At 36.9% G+C, this 21,238-nt stretch overlaps 1 protein-coding gene across 1 annotated transcript in view; it reads right to left on the bottom strand.

Annotated features, from left to right (window-relative positions):
- The window catches only part of LOC150087585 (dystrobrevin beta-like), a 152,181-nt gene that overhangs the window by 25,026 nt on the left and 105,917 nt on the right, over positions 1-21,238 (bottom strand). The window contains exon 13 of the mRNA XM_090372149.1: positions 17,502-17,706. Within this exon, the coding sequence (XP_090228275.1) occupies positions 17,502-17,706 (205 nt within the window). The remainder of the gene's footprint in view (positions 1-17,501; positions 17,707-21,238) is intronic.

Genomic DNA, 21,238 nt, shown 5'->3' with positions numbered 1-21,238 from the left:
TGATCAATGCATGAAATAAATAAATATCAGTAAATAATATGAAATAAATAAAAATTTGTAAATAATATCTAATAAATAAATAAATATCTTTAAATAATATCTAAGAATTTGTACCTCAATATGATACATAGAACACTTCCGTATGATACTCTCCAGAAATTAAAACAACCAACGTTTTAATTTCTGGAGAGTATCATACAGAAATGTTCTATGTATCATATTGAGGTAAACGTCTCTTATTCTTTTACAAAGATTGATATCAACATAAAACGTATTGAGCATTACAAGCTCTGGTTCATACTATAATATCTAAGAATAAATATCTGTAAATAATATCTATGAAATAAATAATTAATTATCATCACAATTAGACATAAGTCAGTTAAAAAATCAAAATACCAGGAAGCACCCAAAATATAACAGAATCTCCTAGTCAGTAATAAGATTGTCATAAAATACTAAAATATTAATCACCTGAAATTATCAATAATGAATATACAAAGTTCAGTAAAAATTGGGGCAACATTTTATTCTACTTTCCTCAATCCTTTCCCTGCTAGCCAATCTCATGTCTTAGTTTATGAGAAACTGAGAGACTTTTTTACCCACTTTGTTTGTCCGTCCTTTCTAATAATTTATCCAATCTAGCTTTAAAATTCTTCAAACTATCCACATCCACAACACTAAGTGGAAATTTATTCCAACAATCAATTACTGACTAGGTAATTTCCACCCCCCCCCATTCAGAGAGTGAATTTTTTTTTCATTCAGAGACCCTGAATGAAAAAAAAAATAAAAATATTCGCATATATCACATATATTCACATATTCACTATCCTTGCAACCATCCTTTTCTAATTTAAATTTATATTCCTTTGTGTCTGTGTGTGCACCATCTGAGAAAGATTAAGGATATCACTAGCATTTAGCTTATTCAACCTATTTAAAGCATTAAGCAGCCCAGATGTATAAAATTCTGTAAATTCCAGATGATGAGATTTATATATATATATATATATATATATATATTTATATTAGTGATAAAAAAGAAAAGTTAATAGCTATAATGATGTAATAGCTATAATGTGGTTGCTGACGAGGCTACTAGAGACGGTCGTTTTCAAAGCCGCTAAGTGGATTTTTGTTAATTATTGATTTGAAATTATTGTTTTTCTAAAACTTTTGATTTAAATTTAGTAGTATAACATTATTTTGTGATTTTCTGATTAATTTGGTGTATTTATTCTTTACTCGGCCTTGTAATTGCATAAAAGTATCGGTAAAGGTTTCCACCTGTTTCAACTCCGCTAACCGTTCGTAATTTTCCCGCCTTTGTGATACGATATACCGTACTAGATAGCGTTAGTTGAACTTCGTTAGCAGTTAAATTGTACGTTTAAATAAATACATATAACGACTTAGATTACAAACGTAATATAATTAATTTTATTTAACATAATTAATTATACATATAACCACTTAGGTTACGTAACATAAATAATTAGTAAAAACAAATAATTAATACATAACTTGATACGAAAGTTATATAAAGGGATTTCGCAGATAACACTCGTTACTGAAACGTAAATATTTCGTAGATAACACTCGTTACTGAAACGTAAATATTCCGTAGATAACACTCGTTACTGAAACATAAATATAGCGTTATAACTGTGTTTGGATACAAGTTTAGGATTTAATTTTGTACAGAAATTGAAATTTTATTGAAAGTAAATCTAAATCATGACTCAAACCAGAGCAGCAAAGCAAAGGGCTCAAGCTAATGGGAATGCTGTGGCCCAGGGGAGAACTGAGGGGGGCAGTTGTCCTCTGAATCACAGCCTTGTAAGATGCACTATTTGCTTGATGTTTGCGGAGCAGTCAAGTATGGGACATGATACTGCCATGGGGGATGTCTTTGTGTGTGTGCGATGCAAGGAGTGTAAGGAGATAAGGCGACAACTCAGCGTTGTTATGGGCCTATATGAGAGCTTGAAGGATAGGGTGGATGCCCTCGAAGGATTACAAGTGAGGGGCCCATCAAGCTCTCAGCTGCCCACACCAATGCCAGAGCTTGCACTTGGTCATCGCGGAACACAGCGGCAACCCCCAAGGCAGAATGCGCTGGTCCCAAAGGAACTAGTAGTTGTTGGTGACTCTATTGTCAGGGAAACGGGAAACATGCTTTGTAAAAAGGATAGGTGGAATAGGACCAGGGTATGTCTGCCAGGGGCAAAAGTTGATGACGTTGTAGAGCGGATATCATCTTTTAAGGGCACAAAAGGTGATATAGTTGTACACGTTGGCACTAATGACATTAAGAGTAGGAGACCGGCGGAATTACTTGACAAGTACAGGTCACTGATGAAAAAAAGCCGTGAATTAGGGTTGAAATTGAAAGTGTCTGCAATTCTGCCCAGACACGATAGGAGGGAGTATATGATGAGAGCCCTGTCAATCAATTCGGCCCTGGAAAGATTGTGCAGGGCTCAAGGGGTAGAATTTTTTTCAGCCTGGTCTGTACTTGTTAACAGGAGAGACTGCTTCTACAGGGATGGGATACACTTAAATAGAAAGGGTGCAAGAATGTTTGCTGATGCTATCGAGGCAATGTTAGGTGGGTCGGAAAACTGCTAGATTGGGGGGATACAAGGACTAATAGATTAACAGTAGCCACTGGCAGAGGTGAAAGTGATTCTTGCACTGCTTCTATTGGAATGAGCCGCAGCCTGGAAAATAAGATGCAGGATATTTCAGAGACTGCTGGGAATCATTGGGGTACAAGTAAACACATGGGTTGTGTTAGGGTAGCTAAGAAAAAGAACAGGTGCATGTATACTTGTGTGTACACCAATGCTAGGAGTTTAGTAAATAAATTTGATGAATTTGAGGTATTGCTCAAAACATCAAAGGCAGATATTGTGGGGATTTCAGAGACGTGGTGTCACACAGATATAAGAAATGCAGAACTGGAATTTGGGGAGTACAATGTGTACAGAAAGGATAGACAGGATAGGAAGGGAGGAGGGGTTATGCTATTAATTAAGAAACACATAAAATCCAAGGAAGTGAAGCCAGTCGACATCGCTGGACAGTGCAGTGTCGAGTCAGTTTGGTGTGACATAAGCATTGGGAGATCAAAATTGAGAGTAGGAGTGTGCTATAGGCCTAATGACTCTGATGAGTATAATAAGAAACTGTTCGGAGAAATAGAGTGGGCCAGTAAATCAGAGAGTCTTATAATGGGGGATTTTAATTTCCCAGATATTGACTGGAATTTGGGGGCTGGTCACTCACACAGTAGCAAGGCTTTTGTGGATTTATTGGATGATTGTTTTCTACATCAGCATGTTCGGGAGGCAACTAGAGGGAGTAATACTCTTGATTTGATTATCAGTAGTGATTCTTCATGCATTCAGAATCTGCAGATAAATGAACCACTTGGTGGCAGTGATCACAGTGTGCTGAAGTGGGAGTTACTCAAAGAGGTAACTACCATTAGGGGTAAAGGGAAGGGGTATTGCTTTCGTAAAGGCGACTACAATGGACTGAGACAGTATTTAAATTCTATACAGTGGGATCAACTGATGATATTGCCAACAGCAAATTCAAAATGGGAAGCATTCAAAGAACTTATCGTGGAAGCTACTAGGCTTTACATACCAACTAAGAAATATTGTTCAAGGTTTAGGCCTAAATGGTTGTCAGATGAACTAATGAGGCATATGGCAGAGAAGAAAAATGCATGGGATACATACAAATTAACACGTGACACGGATGCCTATGATAGATACAAGTTGATCTGTAACCAAGTTACAAAGGAGGTTAGGCAGGCGAAGGCAGATTACGAGAGATCCTTGGCAAGGGATGCGAAGAAAAACAGCAAAGAGTTCTTTACTTATGTAAACTCTAGAAGGAAGGGGATGAATCAGATTGGTCCACTTGAGATCGATGGGTCAACTGTTGATGACCCTGCTCGGGTAGCTAACAAACTAAATGAATATTTTGCATCGACATTCACACATGAGGAGTTATTCAGCGAGGGGAATGCCAGAGGTGTATTCAACTCTAGCAGTAAGCTAGAGAATCTTGTAATAACTGAGAGCAAAGTGGAGGAGAAATTGTTGAAGATAAACACAAGAAAGGCACCTGGGGTGGATGGGATCTATCCAGTTATATTAAAGGAGGCAGCAAAGGAGGTAAGCAAACCCTTAGCCATAATTATGAGAGCTTCCTTGGACTCAGGGGAGGTACCCATTGACTGGAGATGTGCAAATGTGACCCCAATTCACAAAGGGGGATCAAAGGCTGACACAAGTAATTATAGACCTGTGAGTTTAACTTCTGTTCCCGGAAAATTAATGGAGGCACTGGTGAAAGAAGCACTGCAGGATCATCTAGACAAGACTTCAGTTATAGCTAGGACACAGCATGGTTTTGTTAAGGGGAAGTCTTGCCTGACCAATTTGATTGGATACTATGATGCAGTCACAAAAGAACTGGATGCAGGGAATAACTTTGATATTATATACTTGGATCTTAGAAAGGCTTTTGATACTGTTGCACATGGAAGACTGCTGCACAAATTGGAGCAGTGTGGCATTGGAGGCAAGTTGCTGCTATGGATAAAGGGGTGGTTGAGGGGGAGAAGACAGAGAGTGGTAATCAATGGACACTGCTCATCGTGGACTAATGTTATTAGTGGAGTCCCTCAGGGTTCAGTATTGGGGCCTTTATTGTTTTCTGTATTTATAAATGATATTGATGATGGTATATCAGGCTTAATGTCCAAGTTTGCAGACGATACAAAGGTTGGCAGGGTTGTCAAGGACACTACTGACACTATGCTGCTGCAACAGGATTTGGAAAGGTTGAGCAGATGGGCTTCGAGGTGGCAAATGAAGTTTAACATTGACAAATGTAAAGTACTACATATGGGAAACAGCAACCCCAGAGCAACGTATCAACTCTGTGGTACTACACTGACAGTGGTAGAGAATGAAAGGGACCTGGGGGTGGTGGTGCAGGCAGATATGAAGTTCTCTGAGCAGTGCAGACGAGCTGCAAGAGTAGCTCATGGTGTATTGTCAATGATATATAGAAATTTTTCTAGCAGGGATAAGGAGGTGATTATTCCCTTGTATAAGGCAATGGTCAGGCCACACCTAGAGTACTGTATACAGGCCTGGAGGCCTCATTTCAGGAAGGATGTAGAGCTGCTGGAACGAGTACAGAGAAGGGCAACTAGATTGGTGAATGGGACAAAGGGGTTCTCTTACGAAGAAAGGCTTAAGTTTTGCAAATTACAGTGTCTGGAAACTAGGCACCAGCGGGGTGATCTGATAGAGGTGTACAAAGCCTTGAATGGTTTGAGCATGCTCAATGCTGATGGGATTCTTCCTCTAGCTCAGAAAAATCACCTGAGAGGGCATAAATTCAAATTGAGGAAAGACAGATGTAGGATAGATGTGCGGAAATTTGCCTTTAGCCAGCGGGTGGTTGGTGGGTGGAACAGACTTCCATCCCTTGTCGTGGAAGTTGATAGCCTAAATAAGTTTAAGGCTCAGCTGGACAGGTATTTCGAACGAACAGAGGGGTGAAGTGGAAGTGGTTATTTTTATTTATTTATGTTACTTTTTTTTTTTTTTTTTTTTTTTTTTTGGCTGATGCTGCATAAGCTTGCTTTCTTGCATCAAATGCCTCTACTAATGCTAATGCTAATGCTAATGACAGCAACTGTAACTAATATTTATGGGTCAATGAGTTGCAAGCAATCATGCAATACACCCATAATATATATAAATATTAAGGATAATAGAAAATGATAGAAAAGTAAATAAATCAAATGTAGTAAATAGAAAGTTAAGAAATTTTAGAAATATTAGAATCAAAAGTAAGAAAATATAAGTAAAATATAAATGTAAGCATATATTAATCATCTTTGACCCGACAGAGAATACATTAAATATATAATACACACTACATATTTACCATATCTAGGACATAACGTAATAGTCGTCAAAATAATATGTGGTGCCCCCCTATGCGATGGATACAGTAAGAATAAATATAAATAAATAATTAATCAATTAGCTAATCAAATAGCCAATCAGATTTAAGTTAACGCAAAGAGAAACATGCAGATAGTAAGAAGAAAAACTAAAGGAGTAGGAATAATAGAACCTGAACTCCACAAACGCAAAAAATAGTGGTATAGATAAGAAATAGTTTCTCCTATGTCCTCAGATTGCCCTAATATCTATCTATTCTTACTATCTGCATGTTTATCTTTGCGTTAACTTAAATCTGATTGGCTATTTGATTAGCTAATTGATTAATTATTTATTTATATTTATTTTTACCGTATCCATCACATGGGGGCACCACATTATTTTGACGACTATTATGTCCTAGATACGGTAAATATGTAGTGTGTATTATATATTTAATCTTATTTTAATATATGATTACATTTATATTTTCTTACTTTTGATTCTAATATTTCTAAAATTTCTTAACTTTCTATTTACTACATTTGATTTATATTTGGCCTATATTGGTTTAGATTTAAATTACTTAGCATATATTGATCATTACAGAAACAGAGAACCTCTTGTCGCTTTTTGCCTTCAGTCTGGGTGGTTGGCCCCAGTTGAAGTCATCTAAATTGTGGTTAAAAAGCGATAAAATTTTTTTTGCGTTTTCTTAAGTCCCTCAAAGTATTATTATTTGATTGATTTACTTTTTCTATCATTTTCTATTATCCTTAATATTTTATATATATATATATATATTTGGATAACATGAAACCCAAGTCAATTAGAAAGACCTAGGAGTAATTTTATGATCTGATAAGTTCTCTGAGCAGTGGAGCTAGGCTGCTAGAGCAGCTCACAGGGTTCTATCAATAATATATAGAAACTTTTCCAGCAGGGACAAAGGATGATTATCCCATTGTATAAAGAAATAGTTGGGTCACATCTAGATTACTGTATCCTAGTTTGGAAATCTCATTTTAGGAGGTACATAGGCCTACTGGAAAGAGTGCAGAGAAGGATAACAAGGTTAGATGAGATCACAAGAGAATATTCTTAAATTTTATTCTTAAATTAAATGTCAGGAAAGAAAAAAAAAAAATATTGCAATTCCTCAAAATGCACTGTCCAGAAACTAAGCAGATGATTAGTTTCCAGACATTGCAATAAAGTACTTTAAGTGCAGAGACTGGGTTAGATGAGCATTTAAGGGTTAGATAAGCTTCTTAATTGTAGCTGCCATTTTATCATTGCTTGTCAGCTGTAGTAAACATGTCCATTTTTCCCTCTAGTTATATAGCATTGTCATTTTGAAAAATCCTAGAATAGCCTTGCTTTGAGTCAAAATTTGTTCAGCATATCTGCATTAGTATTGGCAAAATGATGCAAAGAAGCAAAGCATACACAGTATCAGCCAAAAAAAAAAAAAAAAAAGAAGATGAAGAAGAAGAAAAATACAGTCGAACTTGGTTATAACAAGCATGGAAATAACAAGATCATGGCTGTAACAAACAAAAAGCCATAATGATTTTAATTTACACGTATTCCCATACAATCGCTCGCTGTTATAACGAGTGTACTACATGGATATACCGTACAAATTATAATAATTATGCAAACATTCTTAATTGCTTGAGTAATCGAAAAAACTCAATTCTTGGAATAGACGAAAATGAAAAGGGTACTTACTTTTTGACCACCTGCATCGGATTAGTGGCTGGTTTATTACACCTATGTCCATTGGTTGTAAAATTGATGTCGCACTGGGAGGCCAAAACACTAGCTTAATGTTGGACAAATTTTGAATCTGGGGATGTGCAGGACAGTTATCAACTAACAACAAAATATTTTTCTTATTTTTGAATAGCTCCTTATTCCAAACTAAATATTGCCAAAAAATATCTGAAATCATCCAAGCTTTCTTATTTGTAGAGTAATCCACAGGATGCTTCCTTACATTTTTGAAACACTGAGGTTTTAATGATTTTCCGATAACAAACAATTTTTTTTTTTATCAGTTCCTGTCATATTTGTGCATCCTGATTTCTGCCTAAACATGGTCAATCCATTCATCTGCCATTATTGGATCTACAGATCAAGATTCTCCACTAATGTTTGCATAAACAATGTTATGTCAGTTTTTAAATCGATCTAGCCAACTGTTGTTACATACAAAATCCTCGCGTCCAAGTTGTTTTAGCAAATTTTTCCACTTGAGCCTTCAAGATCGGACTCTGTATTGAAAATCCAGCACTTCTTTGTGTGGTGAACCATTGAAGTAATGCTTCATTGACATCTGTAAACTCGCACTTTCTAATTTTTTTTTTTTTTTTTTTTTTTGGTTATGTTCTTTTCCAGTGCCTATATGTAAACATCTTTATTCTTCCACAATGTCAATACACTTGAAGAGGACAAAGAAAACTTTTTGTGCACTTCAACATTTTTTGCACCACATTAACTCACAAATAATTTTCACTTTTTCAGGAATCGAGAGACACTTTCTTTTGTTAGTAGACATGTTCCCGAAGGAAGGTTTCATTTCTAACTGATTTTACTTTAAGGATGATAAAGTGATCTGCATACAAAGTTCTTAGACATCCTGCAATGCATACAACGTTCTAAAAATTCCCGAAATGCATACAACATTCTAAAAAGTCCCAAAATGCATACAAAGTTCTTATAACTCCCATTTCCAAAATTCTTAAAAGTCCCAAAATAAATTTATGGTTCAGTGAATACAAGACAATCTGTAAATACGGTAATGCAACAAGTGGAATGCCAATGAACTATTGTATAGCCCCTGTCCCCGGAAGGACAAGGTCATAAACCGCCCACTAATCCGATGCAGGTGGTCATAAAGCTAAGTACCCTTTTCATTTTCGTCTATTCCAAGAATTGAGTTTTTTTGATTACCCAAGCAATTAAGAATGTTTGCATAATTACCAAAATTTATATGGTTTATCCGTGTAGTACATTTGTTATAACAGTGAGCGATTGTATAGGAATACGTGTAAATTAAATGTATTATGGCTTTTTGCTTGTTACAGCCGTGATCTCGTTATTTCCATGCTTGTTATAACCAAGTTCGACTGTATTTTTCTTCTTCTTCTTCTTTTTTTTTTTTTTTGCATCATTTTGCCAATACTAATGCTGTTGTTGTTGTTATTTGGTTTTTAGGAGCATTAACAACTAAGGCCATATTGCTCCGGGGACATGCGATGGTCATTCCCTGATCTTTCCGCATCCTCCATATTTGGTGGTCACGGACTCAACCCATGTCTATTCAAGAAGTGTGTGCTACACGCTGCTGCTCCTGCTCACCTGGCTACAGAGGTGCCACAATACTAATGCAGATATGCTGAAGAACAAATTTTGACTCAAGGCAAGGTTATTCTAGGATTTTTTAAAATAACAATACTATATAACTAGAGGAAAAAGGAAGAGGGAAAAATGAAGGACATGTTTACCACAGCTGAAGCAATGATAAAAATGGCAGCTACAATTAAGAAGTAATATTATAACTTTGTGAAAACCAGTTAGCATTAACTTTTGCATGTGAGACTTGGAAGGTGGGGGGGGATAATAGTTACTTCAAACATCAATTTAAATTGGTGCATCATGACATTAATATTGTGCATGTGGTGTCATTTACAGACAAGTAAAATATGTTATTACAGCTATTGCATGTTTGGTAACATACTAAAGACAGTCTACAGTTTTAGACCCTTATATGAACCTTTCCCAGCTTAGTTAATACACAGGATATTACAAAGGCTTTGACCATTTGTAAAAACTAATAGTTAAATAATTAATCACCATAGAAAAAATGTGTTTTTTCACATACATATTAATCTGTAAAGGAGGGTATTTGAAGTGAAAAAAATATGTATAGTAACAATATTTGCCATATATTGCAAGGAAACCACAAGCTTTTGCTACACTGGCAAAAAAAAAAAAAAAAAAAAAGAAGAAAAGAAAAAAAATTAGATAAGAAAATACAAATTATATGCTTCCCCTCTTATATACTAGTATTATTATTATTACCTATATGGTGCAAGTAAGCCTGAGGCTTACGATGCACCAGCCAAAAAAAAATTTCCCGAGTTACCCTGAGAGAGAGAGAGAGAGAAATAGAAGAGAATCGTCATCAGTTGACCTTTGAATTTATTCAAACTGTCAGCCTCAACCACCTGTGAGGGCAACTTGTTCCAACAATCAATGACTCACTGACTAAAAGAAAACTTCCTACAATTTAATCTAAACCCCAAACCCTGTATTTTGAATTTATGACCTTCAGTTCTGGAATTCTCTACAACAGCAAAAATTCCCCCTTCATTCATTTACTAACCCCTCTCAGACACTTAAAAACCTCAATCAGGTCCCCTCTGAACCACACAGTTGCCAAGCTCTGTAGCCCACATAATCAAGAGTCTTTCTTTGTACGGTCATCCTTTTGCTGATCTCCCCATTCGAGTTGCACGTCTTTGGACCCCTTCAAGAAGCTTTTTCAGATGAGGCCTCCATACTTTAACACAGTATTTCAAATGTGGTTTTACAATTGCCTTATACAGTGGGATTATGACCTTCCTATCACTACAGGATAACATTCAATAAATTGATAGGACACCGTGGACTTTCCTGGCTGCATGTTTACACTTTGAATAATCAGAAAACTTCATATCTGTCCAAATCAAACTCCCAGATCCCTTTCTTCCTCCACTGTTTTTAATTCAAACTCACCAAATGTATAATTTATTTTGGAGTTGCTATTCCTCAAGTGCAAAACCTTGCATTTTTCTGCATTAAAACATAGCTGCCACTTCTCTGACCATCTTTGAAGTCTATTCAAGTCATCGTGAAGGAGTACTGCTTGGCACTGATCACTAATGACTCTGCCAATTTTTACACTGTCCACAAACTTTGACATCACACCTTCTATCCTTTGTCAATGTCATTTATGAAAATGAGAAACAACAGTGGTCCAAAAACCAATACTTTGGGGACCTCACATTACAGCAATATGAAGAATATCCATTCATCACAACCTTCTGCCTTGCAGCTACCCAGCAATCCCAACCAGTTCCAGCTTATAACAGTAATCTCTCATGAGGGACCAAGTCTAAAGCTTTGCTAAAATCCAGCAATCCCAACCAGTTCCAGCTTATAACAGTAATCTCTCATGAGGGACCAAGTCTAAAGCTTTGCTAAAATCCAGCAATCCCAACCAGTTCCAGCTTATAACAGTAATCTCTCATGAGGGACCAAGTCTAAAGCTTTGCTAAAATCCAAATAAACTATGTCAAAATTGTTATCTACATCCAGCTTGTCCTTCCCAAAATAGCCTACTAAGTTAGTTAAACATGATTTTCCCTTAACAAAACCATGTTGTATCCTTCAGAATGCTATATCTATCTGTCAGTGTCCCTGGATTGCACTCTTAATCATTGCCTCTAAGATTTACCGAACCACTGACGGCAGACTAACCAGTCTGTGTTACCAACTTCACTCCTAGAACTGCCTTTATGTATTGATGATACATCGGCAATTCGCCAATCCAAATGAATCCCCCACCCAAGTCCAAAGATGCCCTCATAATTAACCTCAATGGTTCAATATGCTCCAATGATGTCTTCCTTCAAAATTATTGGGTATATGCTATCAACTCTGCGAGCCTTACTTCCTTTATGCTCAAAATATTTTATAATAAATGGTCATATCTAGTTACAAAATCACTAATTTCGTGTGGCTCGGCCTCACTCACACAGCCTCTTCTCAGCATGAAGAGCCATTCATCAGTAAAGACTAATGCAAAATATCTATTGAATTCATCTTCAACATCAGCTGAGTTAGCATTAGTTGAGTCATATGATGCAAGAAAACAAGATTAAACAGCATCAGCCAAAAAAAAAACCTTTCCCATTTAACCCATCCGGTCACTCCAAATATTTGTATAGTTCAGCCTTAAATTTATTTACGCCATCAACTTGCACAACAACAGATGGAAGTCTGTTCCAGCAATCAACTAAATGTTGGCTAAAGGCAAACTTGAGCACATTCATTCTACAACTGTCTTTCCTCAATTTGAATCCCTGCCCCCTCAGGTTCCTAGTCTGAGCAAGCGGAAGTATCCCGTCAGCATTGAGCCTGCTCAAATCATTCAAGGCCTTATACACCTCAATCAGACCACCTCTCACGTGCCTAGTCTCCAGATGCTGCAACTTGCAGAACTTAAGCCTTTCTTCATAAGCACACCCCTTTGTTCCTCTCGCCAATCTTGTTGCCCTTCATTGTACTCATTCTAGCAACTCTACATCCTTCCCAAAATGAGGCCTGTACAGTACTCAAGGTGTGGCCTGACCATTGCCCTATACAAAGGGATAATCACCTTGTCTCTGCTAGGAAAATTCCATGATCTGCTCTAGCAGCCCATCTGCACTGCTCATTGAACTTCATACCTGACTGCACAATTACCCCCAGGTCTTTTTCATTCTCCACCTCCCTGAATGTAGTACCACAGAGTTGATTCGTTTCTCTTGAGTTACTGCTACCCAATATGCAGTACTTTGCATTTGTCAATGTTAAACTTCAGTTGCCACTTCTCAGCCCATCTGCTTAAATTTTCTAGATCTTGTTGCAGTAGCATACTGTCTTTAGTGTCATTAACAACCCTGCCAACCTTTGTATCATCTGCAAATTTGGACATTAAGCCTGATATACCTTCATAGATATCATTGATAAATACATAAAACAACAATGGGCCCAGCATCAAACCCTGGGGGACTCCGCTAATAACATTAGTCCACGTAGAGCAGTGTTCATTTATTACCACTCACTGCCATCTCCCACTCAACCATCCCATTATCCATTGCAGTAACTTGCCCTTAATGCCATGTGGCTCCAATTTGTACAACAGTCTTCCCATGTGCAACAGTATCAAAAGCTTTCCTGAAATCCAAGTATATGATATCAAAATTATTTTTAGCATTCTGTTCCTTTGTGACCACATCACAGTATCCAATCTAATTGGTCAGACAAGACTTCCCCTTAACAAAACCATGCTGTGTCTGAACTATTGCTGCTGTCTTGTCTAGGTGATCCTGTATCACCTCTTTAACCAGTGACTCCATTATTTTTTCCGGAACAGAAGTTAAACTAACAGGTCTATAATTATTTGTGCCACTCTTTGAACCCCCTTTGTTAACTGGAGATGTACATTTGCACATCTCCAGTCCATGGGGAGCCCCCTGACTCTAAGGATGCTCTCTTAATTATGGCTAAGGGTTTGCTTACTTCCCCTGCTGCCCCTTTCATTATAACTGGATAGATTCCATCTGCCCCAGGTGCCTTTTTTATGTTTAACTTCAACAATTTCTCCTTCACTTTGCTCTCAGTTTCACAAACACTTAGCTCCCTGTTAGAGTTTGATAAACTTATGGCATTTATCAGCTACCTGAGCATAATCATCAATAGTCAAACCATCTATGTTATGTGGGCCAATCTGATTCATCCCTTTCCTTCTAGAGTTTACATAAGTAAAGAACTCTCTGCTGTTTTTCTTTTCATCCTTTGCCAAAGCTTTCTCATAAATGCCTTTGCCAGCCTAAGGTTTTGTTATTTGTTATTTGGTTTTTAGGAGCATTAGCAACTAAGGCCATATTGCTCCGGGATATGCGGTGGTCATTCCCTGACCTTTCTGCATCCTCTGTATTTGGTGGTGACGGGCTCGAACCCCGGTCTAATCAAGAAGCGTGAGCTACACACTGCTGCTCCTTCCCACCTGGCTACGGAGGCGTCTGCCTGCCTAAGGACTTGATTACAGACTAGCTTATATCTGCCATAGGCTTCTGTGTCACCTGATAATTTATATGCATCCCATACATTTTTCTTATCTGCCACAAGCCGCATTAATTCATCTGATATCAGTAGCATAGCTACCCCTTTTCGGGCCCAGAGGCAAAGAACATGTTCGGGCCCCTACTTAATTAATGAAAATTGCAAAAACAGGAGACAGCCAAAGACGCTGGTCCCCTAAAGGGTCCGGGCCTGGAGGTAATTGCCTTGCCTGCCTACATAGTAGCTAACGCCACTGTCTGATATCCATTTAGGCCTAAACCTTAAACAGTATTCTAAACCTTAAACAGTATTAGAAAAGCCTAGTAGCCTGCAAGGTTAAGTCCCTGAAGGCTTCTAATTTAGAATTCACTGTTGGTAAGATCATCAGTTGATCCCACTGAATAGAATTTAAAAACTCTCTGAGACTGCTGTAGTCGCCTTTACAAAAGCAAAAACCTTTCCCCTTACCCTTGATGGTAGTTACATCATTAAGTAAATCCCACATCAGTACACTGTGATTACTGCTACCTAGTGGTCCTTTACTGCAGATTCTTAACGCATGAAGAATCACTGCTGATAATCAGATCAAGAGTATTACTACCTCTGGTTGCCTCTCGAACATGTTGCTGAAGAAAACATGTCATCCAATAAATCCACAAAAGTCTTACTAGTTTTTTTTTTTTTTTTTTTTTTATGAAAACCCCAAACACGAAAGGTATCAAAACCTATAGTACATAGTACCGTGCATGGGTTGAAGGAGAAGTATGGGGGGGAGGGGGATGCCGGAAACTTTGCTCTAGAGACTAAACATGGGTTTCACCACTTCAAGCCTCCAATAAGCAAAGTGGTGGTATTTCACCGGTTGATGAAAGTCATCTACCACCTAGTGTGTGGGTGACCAAGCCACAAGTTCCAGTCAATATCTAGAAAGTTAAAATCCCCCCATTATAAGACATTCTGATTTACTGGCCCACTATTTCTCTGCACAACTGCTCATTATATTCACCAAATTCATTAGGCCTATAACACACACCTACTCTCATTTTTTTATTTCCCAGTGTTTGTCACACCACAATGATTCAACATTGCATTGTCCATCAATGTCAATTGAATGCACTTCCTTAAATTTTATGTGTTTCTTAACTAACAGCATAATCCTTCCTCACTTCCTATTGTGTCTATCTTTTCTGTATACATTATACCCCCCAAATTCCAATTCTGCACTGCTTATATCTGTGGCACAAAGTCTCTGATATCCCAACAATATCCACTTTTGATGTCTTGACTAGCACTTCAAATTCATCAAATTTATTTACTATAGTCCTAGCATTGGTGTACATGCAAGTATACATACACCTATTCTTACTCTTAGTTATCCTAACACAACCCATGTATTAACTTGTTCCATGATGACTCCCAGCGGCCCTTGAAATCTTCAGTACCTCACTTTGCAGGCTGCTGCTCATTCCAATAGAAGCAATGCAAGAATCAGTTTCACATCTGCCTGTGTCTACCATTAATCTATTAGTCTGTAAATCCCCCCAAGCTAGCAGTTTTCTGACCCACCTAACATTTAGACAACTGCATGACAGATGCAGTTGTCTGATATGTAATCCCCATCTCTATAAGCAAATGTTTGATAAATCATTGACAGGACACCATGGATTCTTTTTGGCACCGAAAATCTTTCTTCATTTACTTTTATTAATTCAGCCTTGTCAAATATATAAGATATTCCTCCAGTAACTGCATGAATTATTTTTGGTGTTGCTATTCCCCAATGGTAAGTCCTCACATTTTCCTGCATTAAAACATAGCCAATCTCTGCCATGCCACTTCTCTGAACATTCCCAAAAGGTTAATATGCAGGGCATTAAAAAGTTTTTGACCAATTTAAAAACTAATAACTAAAAAAATTAAGTGCCATCAAAAAAGTATGGTTTTCATATACATATTAATGTGTAATGAGCAAAAAAAAAAAAAGAAGGCAGTTACAACTTTCACCACCAGAGAGCCAAGTGGTATTACTTACAAAATCCAGTAGGCATATTGGCATTTTAACCTTCAAGTAGGCATGCTGGGCATACTTCATCAACCAACAAAGAAAAACTAGTGAATTTTATGCGAATTAATTGAAAAATTTCTATATTCCTCAAGTATGGGAAAAAAGCCCCCATTTGCATCATCAGTTATTATTTTTTTATTGGAGAAATATAATATACAAAGTTGTTTAAGGCTCTTTTCTATTTTGAGTAAAAACTTAAGACTAAATAAAATAACGGTGAATTTCCATAGAGATGTCAGAAAAATTTCCTTAACACAGTTGAGAAATAAATTTTTTATTTTTTTGGATAATAAGACTTGTTTTTAAAGATAATTTTTGATATTATCTAATACAGTGCTATAATTAAAAATAATTTTTTAAAAAAGTTATCCATAATTTCCTTTTAAAAAAAAAAAAACTATTATTGAAGAAAGAGCAAAACTAGCTAATTTCATTAATTCTCAGAGCCTCTAATTTTGGCTAACTTATTTCCAAATGCAGGGATCAGCAGCCCAAGGGCTGCTGATCCCTGCATTTGGAAATAAGTTAGGGATCAGCAATCACCAAATGCAGGGATCAGCAGCCCAAGGGCTGCTGATCCCTGCATTTGGAACCAAGTTAATTTTTTTTTTAAATTCTTTATGTTATTATATCTTACTCTTACATTTTTGACCATGTCCCCTTAGGACATGGTCAAAAATGAAAAAAAATTAACCGGAGAATTGATAAAATCTCATCTTTTCTTGAATAAATATACTGTACATAACTTTTTCTTAATTAAAAAAAAAGAAACTAACTCCAAGCCAATGTGCACACAATTCTTGCATCTCCTGCTTCTTTACAAAGTGTTTTTGCAATTTTCCAGTGTAATACATAGCATTAAGATAAAAGGCAAATGAGAGGTCAGGTGATGTGGTCAAACAAATGGCTGATGGATGAGCAACATGGAATACGTGGCAAATGCATTCTCCATTTGCCACATATTCACCCCTCCATGAATTTTACTAAAAACAGAAAAAATAAAAAAATTAGCTATTAAGGCTCTACAAATCTTAAATCTAAGATTGTTTTTATAATTGAACTATGCTGATTCTCTTAATAACAGAGTGCTTTGCTATTTCACTAAAAGCAATAGCAGCTATAAGATTCCACTAGTTTACCAATAGCAATAGTAACAACAAAAGTATGGGATACTAGATTTTGCTAAAGAAGAAAGCCATTCAATATTAAATGGGTATTTTTTTTATTTTTTTTCATTTTTTTGTTTCAAGTTGGCCAACACTCAATAGATTTAACTCTAATGGTAACAGGAATAACAGCTGTATACTGGAGAACATTACTGAATATCCAAACAAAGTTTACTGGAAGCTCAAATCCTCCATGGAGGAGTTGAGCTTCTCAAAACCTGATTTTGAATTTTTCAGCTCAACAAAAGAAAATTAAACATACTGTAACATGCGAACTTTTATCTTGCAGTGTGTGTATGTGTGTGTGTGTGAGAGAGAGAAATGTATATAATAACTGCATCATCAATATTTAATTTCATATACAAGATAACTTAGAAATACAAAAAGAAAATAACAATTTACCTTTAGCATTTTCATAAGAGCTTCCAGCTGCAGCATCAACTCTCTACGACTTTCCTGGAGACTCGATAAATGAGCTTCCAATTCTTCTTTCCTCTGTCTCAATGCTCTCAATTCTGCCAAAAGTGTAGGATTCTGTTCTGACCTCAGCGCTGCATCCTCCTGTTCCTGTTGCTTTCGTAGATGTAGAATTTCCCTCATTATCTCTCTACGAAACAAATTTCTTCTCAATAATGAAATCACTAACAATAATACAAAGATGTATTTGTTATTCTTATGGAAGCCTCATTTCCATAAAATCAACAAATAGATCATATTAGCAAGAAAAAGTGAGATATATACTCAAATTCAAACTAATACAAAACATGTTTTAGCTGAATTTTGGAGCAAAAGTTGAAGTCCTCTACTATAACTAATACTGTCATGAGAAAATGTTGAATTGGTAATTCTAATATGCCTCTCTATAAAAAATATATACCATATTTCCCCATGTATAAGACACACCTTAATTTTGGGGCCTGAAATTTGAAAAAAAATGTATTACATAAAGTTATTGAACTCAAGTTTTATTCATCATAAAATTCATACAACTCATCACTGTCAAAACTCCCATCCATTAGCTTGTCCTCATCTGTGTCTGATGACGAATCACTGTCTTCATATATTGCCTCGTCCTCAGTTCCATCTATGGCATTTGAAATGCCACACTTCTTAAATGACTTGACAACAATCTCAATCTTGATATTATCCCAGGATCTTTTCACCCAGGTACAAACTTCTCATATAGTTGGTTTCTTCACTCTTCCTGCTGGTGTCAAATTGTCCCCAGAAGACTTCATCCATTGGTTCCATTCGTCTCTCATGGCAGCTTTGAAGGGTTTGTTAATGCTGACATTAAGTGGTTGGAGCTGGGATGTCAAGCCTCCAAGTATGACGGCAAGTTTTTTTTTTTGCTCTGCAGCAATCTTCGTGTTTTTTGTTATGTGTGCCCTGAACTGATCAAGCACCAATAGGGTAGATTTGCGTAAGAGCCCACCTGGTCTCCTGCTCCAAACTTTCTCAAACCAGATCTTCATCCCATCCTGATCCATCCAACCCTTGTCATGAACGTGGACAATCACTCCTTGAGGTCTTCTTTTGGCATTGTTTTGCATTCGAAAATCAGCATAGGCGGCAGCTTGGTTCCGTCGGCACAACAAGCTAGAACAACTGTATAATGGCTCTTTTCATGGCCACTTGTCTTCACAGTTACAATTTTCACCCTCTTCTTATCAACAGTTCTGTTACTTGGGACATCAAATTGAAGGGTGACTTCATCCATATTTGCAATCTGTCCCAACTCAAACTGATGTGTCTTCCGACATTGAATGACAAAACGATGAAATTCAAGGACCTTCTGCTCATAGCTTTCAAGCATCTTTTGGGCAAGTCTGGTGCATGTACGCATGCTTAGTCCATTCCATTTCATGAACCTGAAGCACCAATTGTGTCCTCCTTTGAAACCAGTAACTTCTTTTTCATCAGCAATTCTTCTTGCCTCATGCTGAACCATCTTTGTGGAAACAGGAATTCCAATTGCCCTTTGCTCCTCAATCCATATCTTCAATTCCCTCTCTAAATCAGGCCATTTTGCTGACTTGTCTCTCATGGCCTTCTTCTGCCGTGGCATTTTCAGTAGGGTTTCTTCTTCCCGTAGCCAGTCTCGGATTGTTTTCTCAGTTGGAGGACCAAATTTACATTCAGCAGCATGATTTCCATTCACTTTTGCAAACTGGATCACTTTTAACTTGAATTCAACACCATACGAAAATCTTTTCTGAGCCATTTCTGGGCAGAAAGTGGCAAAATGTAACCTAATATACTGGTAACAAGTGCGAAACAATGAGCGCAAAGACAACAAACGCGAAAAAGCGGGAAATGCAAGTAAAAAAAATCTACAACCACTGTATAAGACGCACCCAGTTTTTAGACCCCAAATTTTTCGAAAAAAGGTGCATCTTATACATGGGGAAATACGGTACTTCTGAGAGTTTATATATATGTGCACATAAACATAGTACTCTCAAAAGTATTCATTCACACACGAATACTTTCAAGAAAATGGATATTTAGTCAGGAAATCAATAACAGCTGAGATTCTTTTAAAGAAAATTTTGGCCAATTTATGGAAATTGGCAGGTAATAATTTGCTGCACTCCTTTTTGGCAGACTGAAAATTTCAATCCTATAGGGGCAAATTTTATAGAAAATAAACTTATATACAACTTAACAAGGTTGCTTAGATTCTTAATATAGAAATGAACACACAAACTCATATAACACTGGGGGAGTTCAGGTAAATAAAATGTTACCTGTTCAGACTTCAATGTTGTTACACATCTTGAAATTGCCAGAATGACAAAAAAAATGTAAGTCAGCAATCAGGCAAATAACTAATCTTATTTTCTGTTCTTTAAGGCTATCCTATAGCTATAAGAAAATCTTACGATCTGATTTCATTGCTTGAATTGTAGTCCTCTACACTACTGAAAAGTCCTTTAGCCCAGCTAATATCAAAAGATTAACAACTTTTGATATCAGCTGTACAATATCTAAAGGTCTCTTTTTGTTCTGTAGTTAAATGTTGTATAGAGGTGGTCTACTGCAATTGAAAATGTCTGTTCTTTTCGGGGCACCAGCTCCAATTCTGATCATTTTCTGGTGGGAGCCAGACTGAAGTATAAAATAGCTCTAGTAGCAAGAGGAAAGGCTGAGAAAACTAAGCGGTGGAATGTAGAGAAATTGAAAGACACATTTGTTGAAACAAAGTACCAGGCAAAGTTGGCCCGAAGACTGCAGGAACAGGGAAAAAAAAGTGGTAAGATTGAAGATGAGTGGACGTGCATAAAGGCTGCAATTCTGGGTGCAACACACATAACCTTGGGTGAGACCTCAAGGCCGAGAAATGAGGAATGGTATGATGACGAGTGTCAAATAGCAGTAGAATTGAAGAGACAAGTCAGGGTGAAATGTTTACAGTGGAATAGCAGAGCAAATAGTGAATACTAAAGGGCAAAAACAGATTTCCGCAGCTAGGATGTGTAGAAAGAAAAAGAGAGCAGCTTTGAGAAGGATGGCCGACAAAATGGTGGAACATTACAACAAGAATTCCTTCTTGTTGTAATGTTCCACCATTTTGTTGAAAGTAGAAAGTTTCATAAGAAGGTTAGAGAAATTACACAGGAATTCCGATCAAAAGTTACTGCATATAGGGATAGTGAAGGGAACTTGCTGACTGAGAGAAAGGAGGTTCTGAAACAGTGGAAAAAGTATTTTAAGAGCATTTTGACAGGAGGTAAGGCTGAAACAAAACAGCTATTGTACTATACAATAGAACCATACATTGAAGACCCTAGTTTCGAATAAATTCGAAAAGTTAAGTGCTTAAAGAACTTTAAAGCACCAGGAGCTGATGGAATAACTGCACAGTTGCTCAAGAACAGTGGAGTGGCACTATGGAGAAGAATACATAAACTGATACTATCAATATGGTCTGAGGAAAAAATCCAGGATGAATGGACACTTGTTATCACACAGCCGATTCAAAAGAAGGGTGATGAACTGCTTTGCTCTAACTATATAGCTATTACATTATTGAGTGTTACTTACAAGGTTTTGTCAGGAGTTATTTATAACAGACTGGCACCATATTCAGAGAAAATGGTTGGAGAATATCATTGTAGTTTCAGACCCAATCGCTC

This window comes from Mastigoproctus giganteus, chromosome 4, assembly GCF_048544385.1.
Source record: "Mastigoproctus giganteus isolate SK-2022 chromosome 4, ASM4854438v1, whole genome shotgun sequence".
Lineage (NCBI taxonomy): Eukaryota > Metazoa > Arthropoda > Arachnida > Uropygi > Thelyphonidae > Mastigoproctus > Mastigoproctus giganteus.
This window is presented reverse-complemented; position numbering and strand designations above follow the sequence as displayed.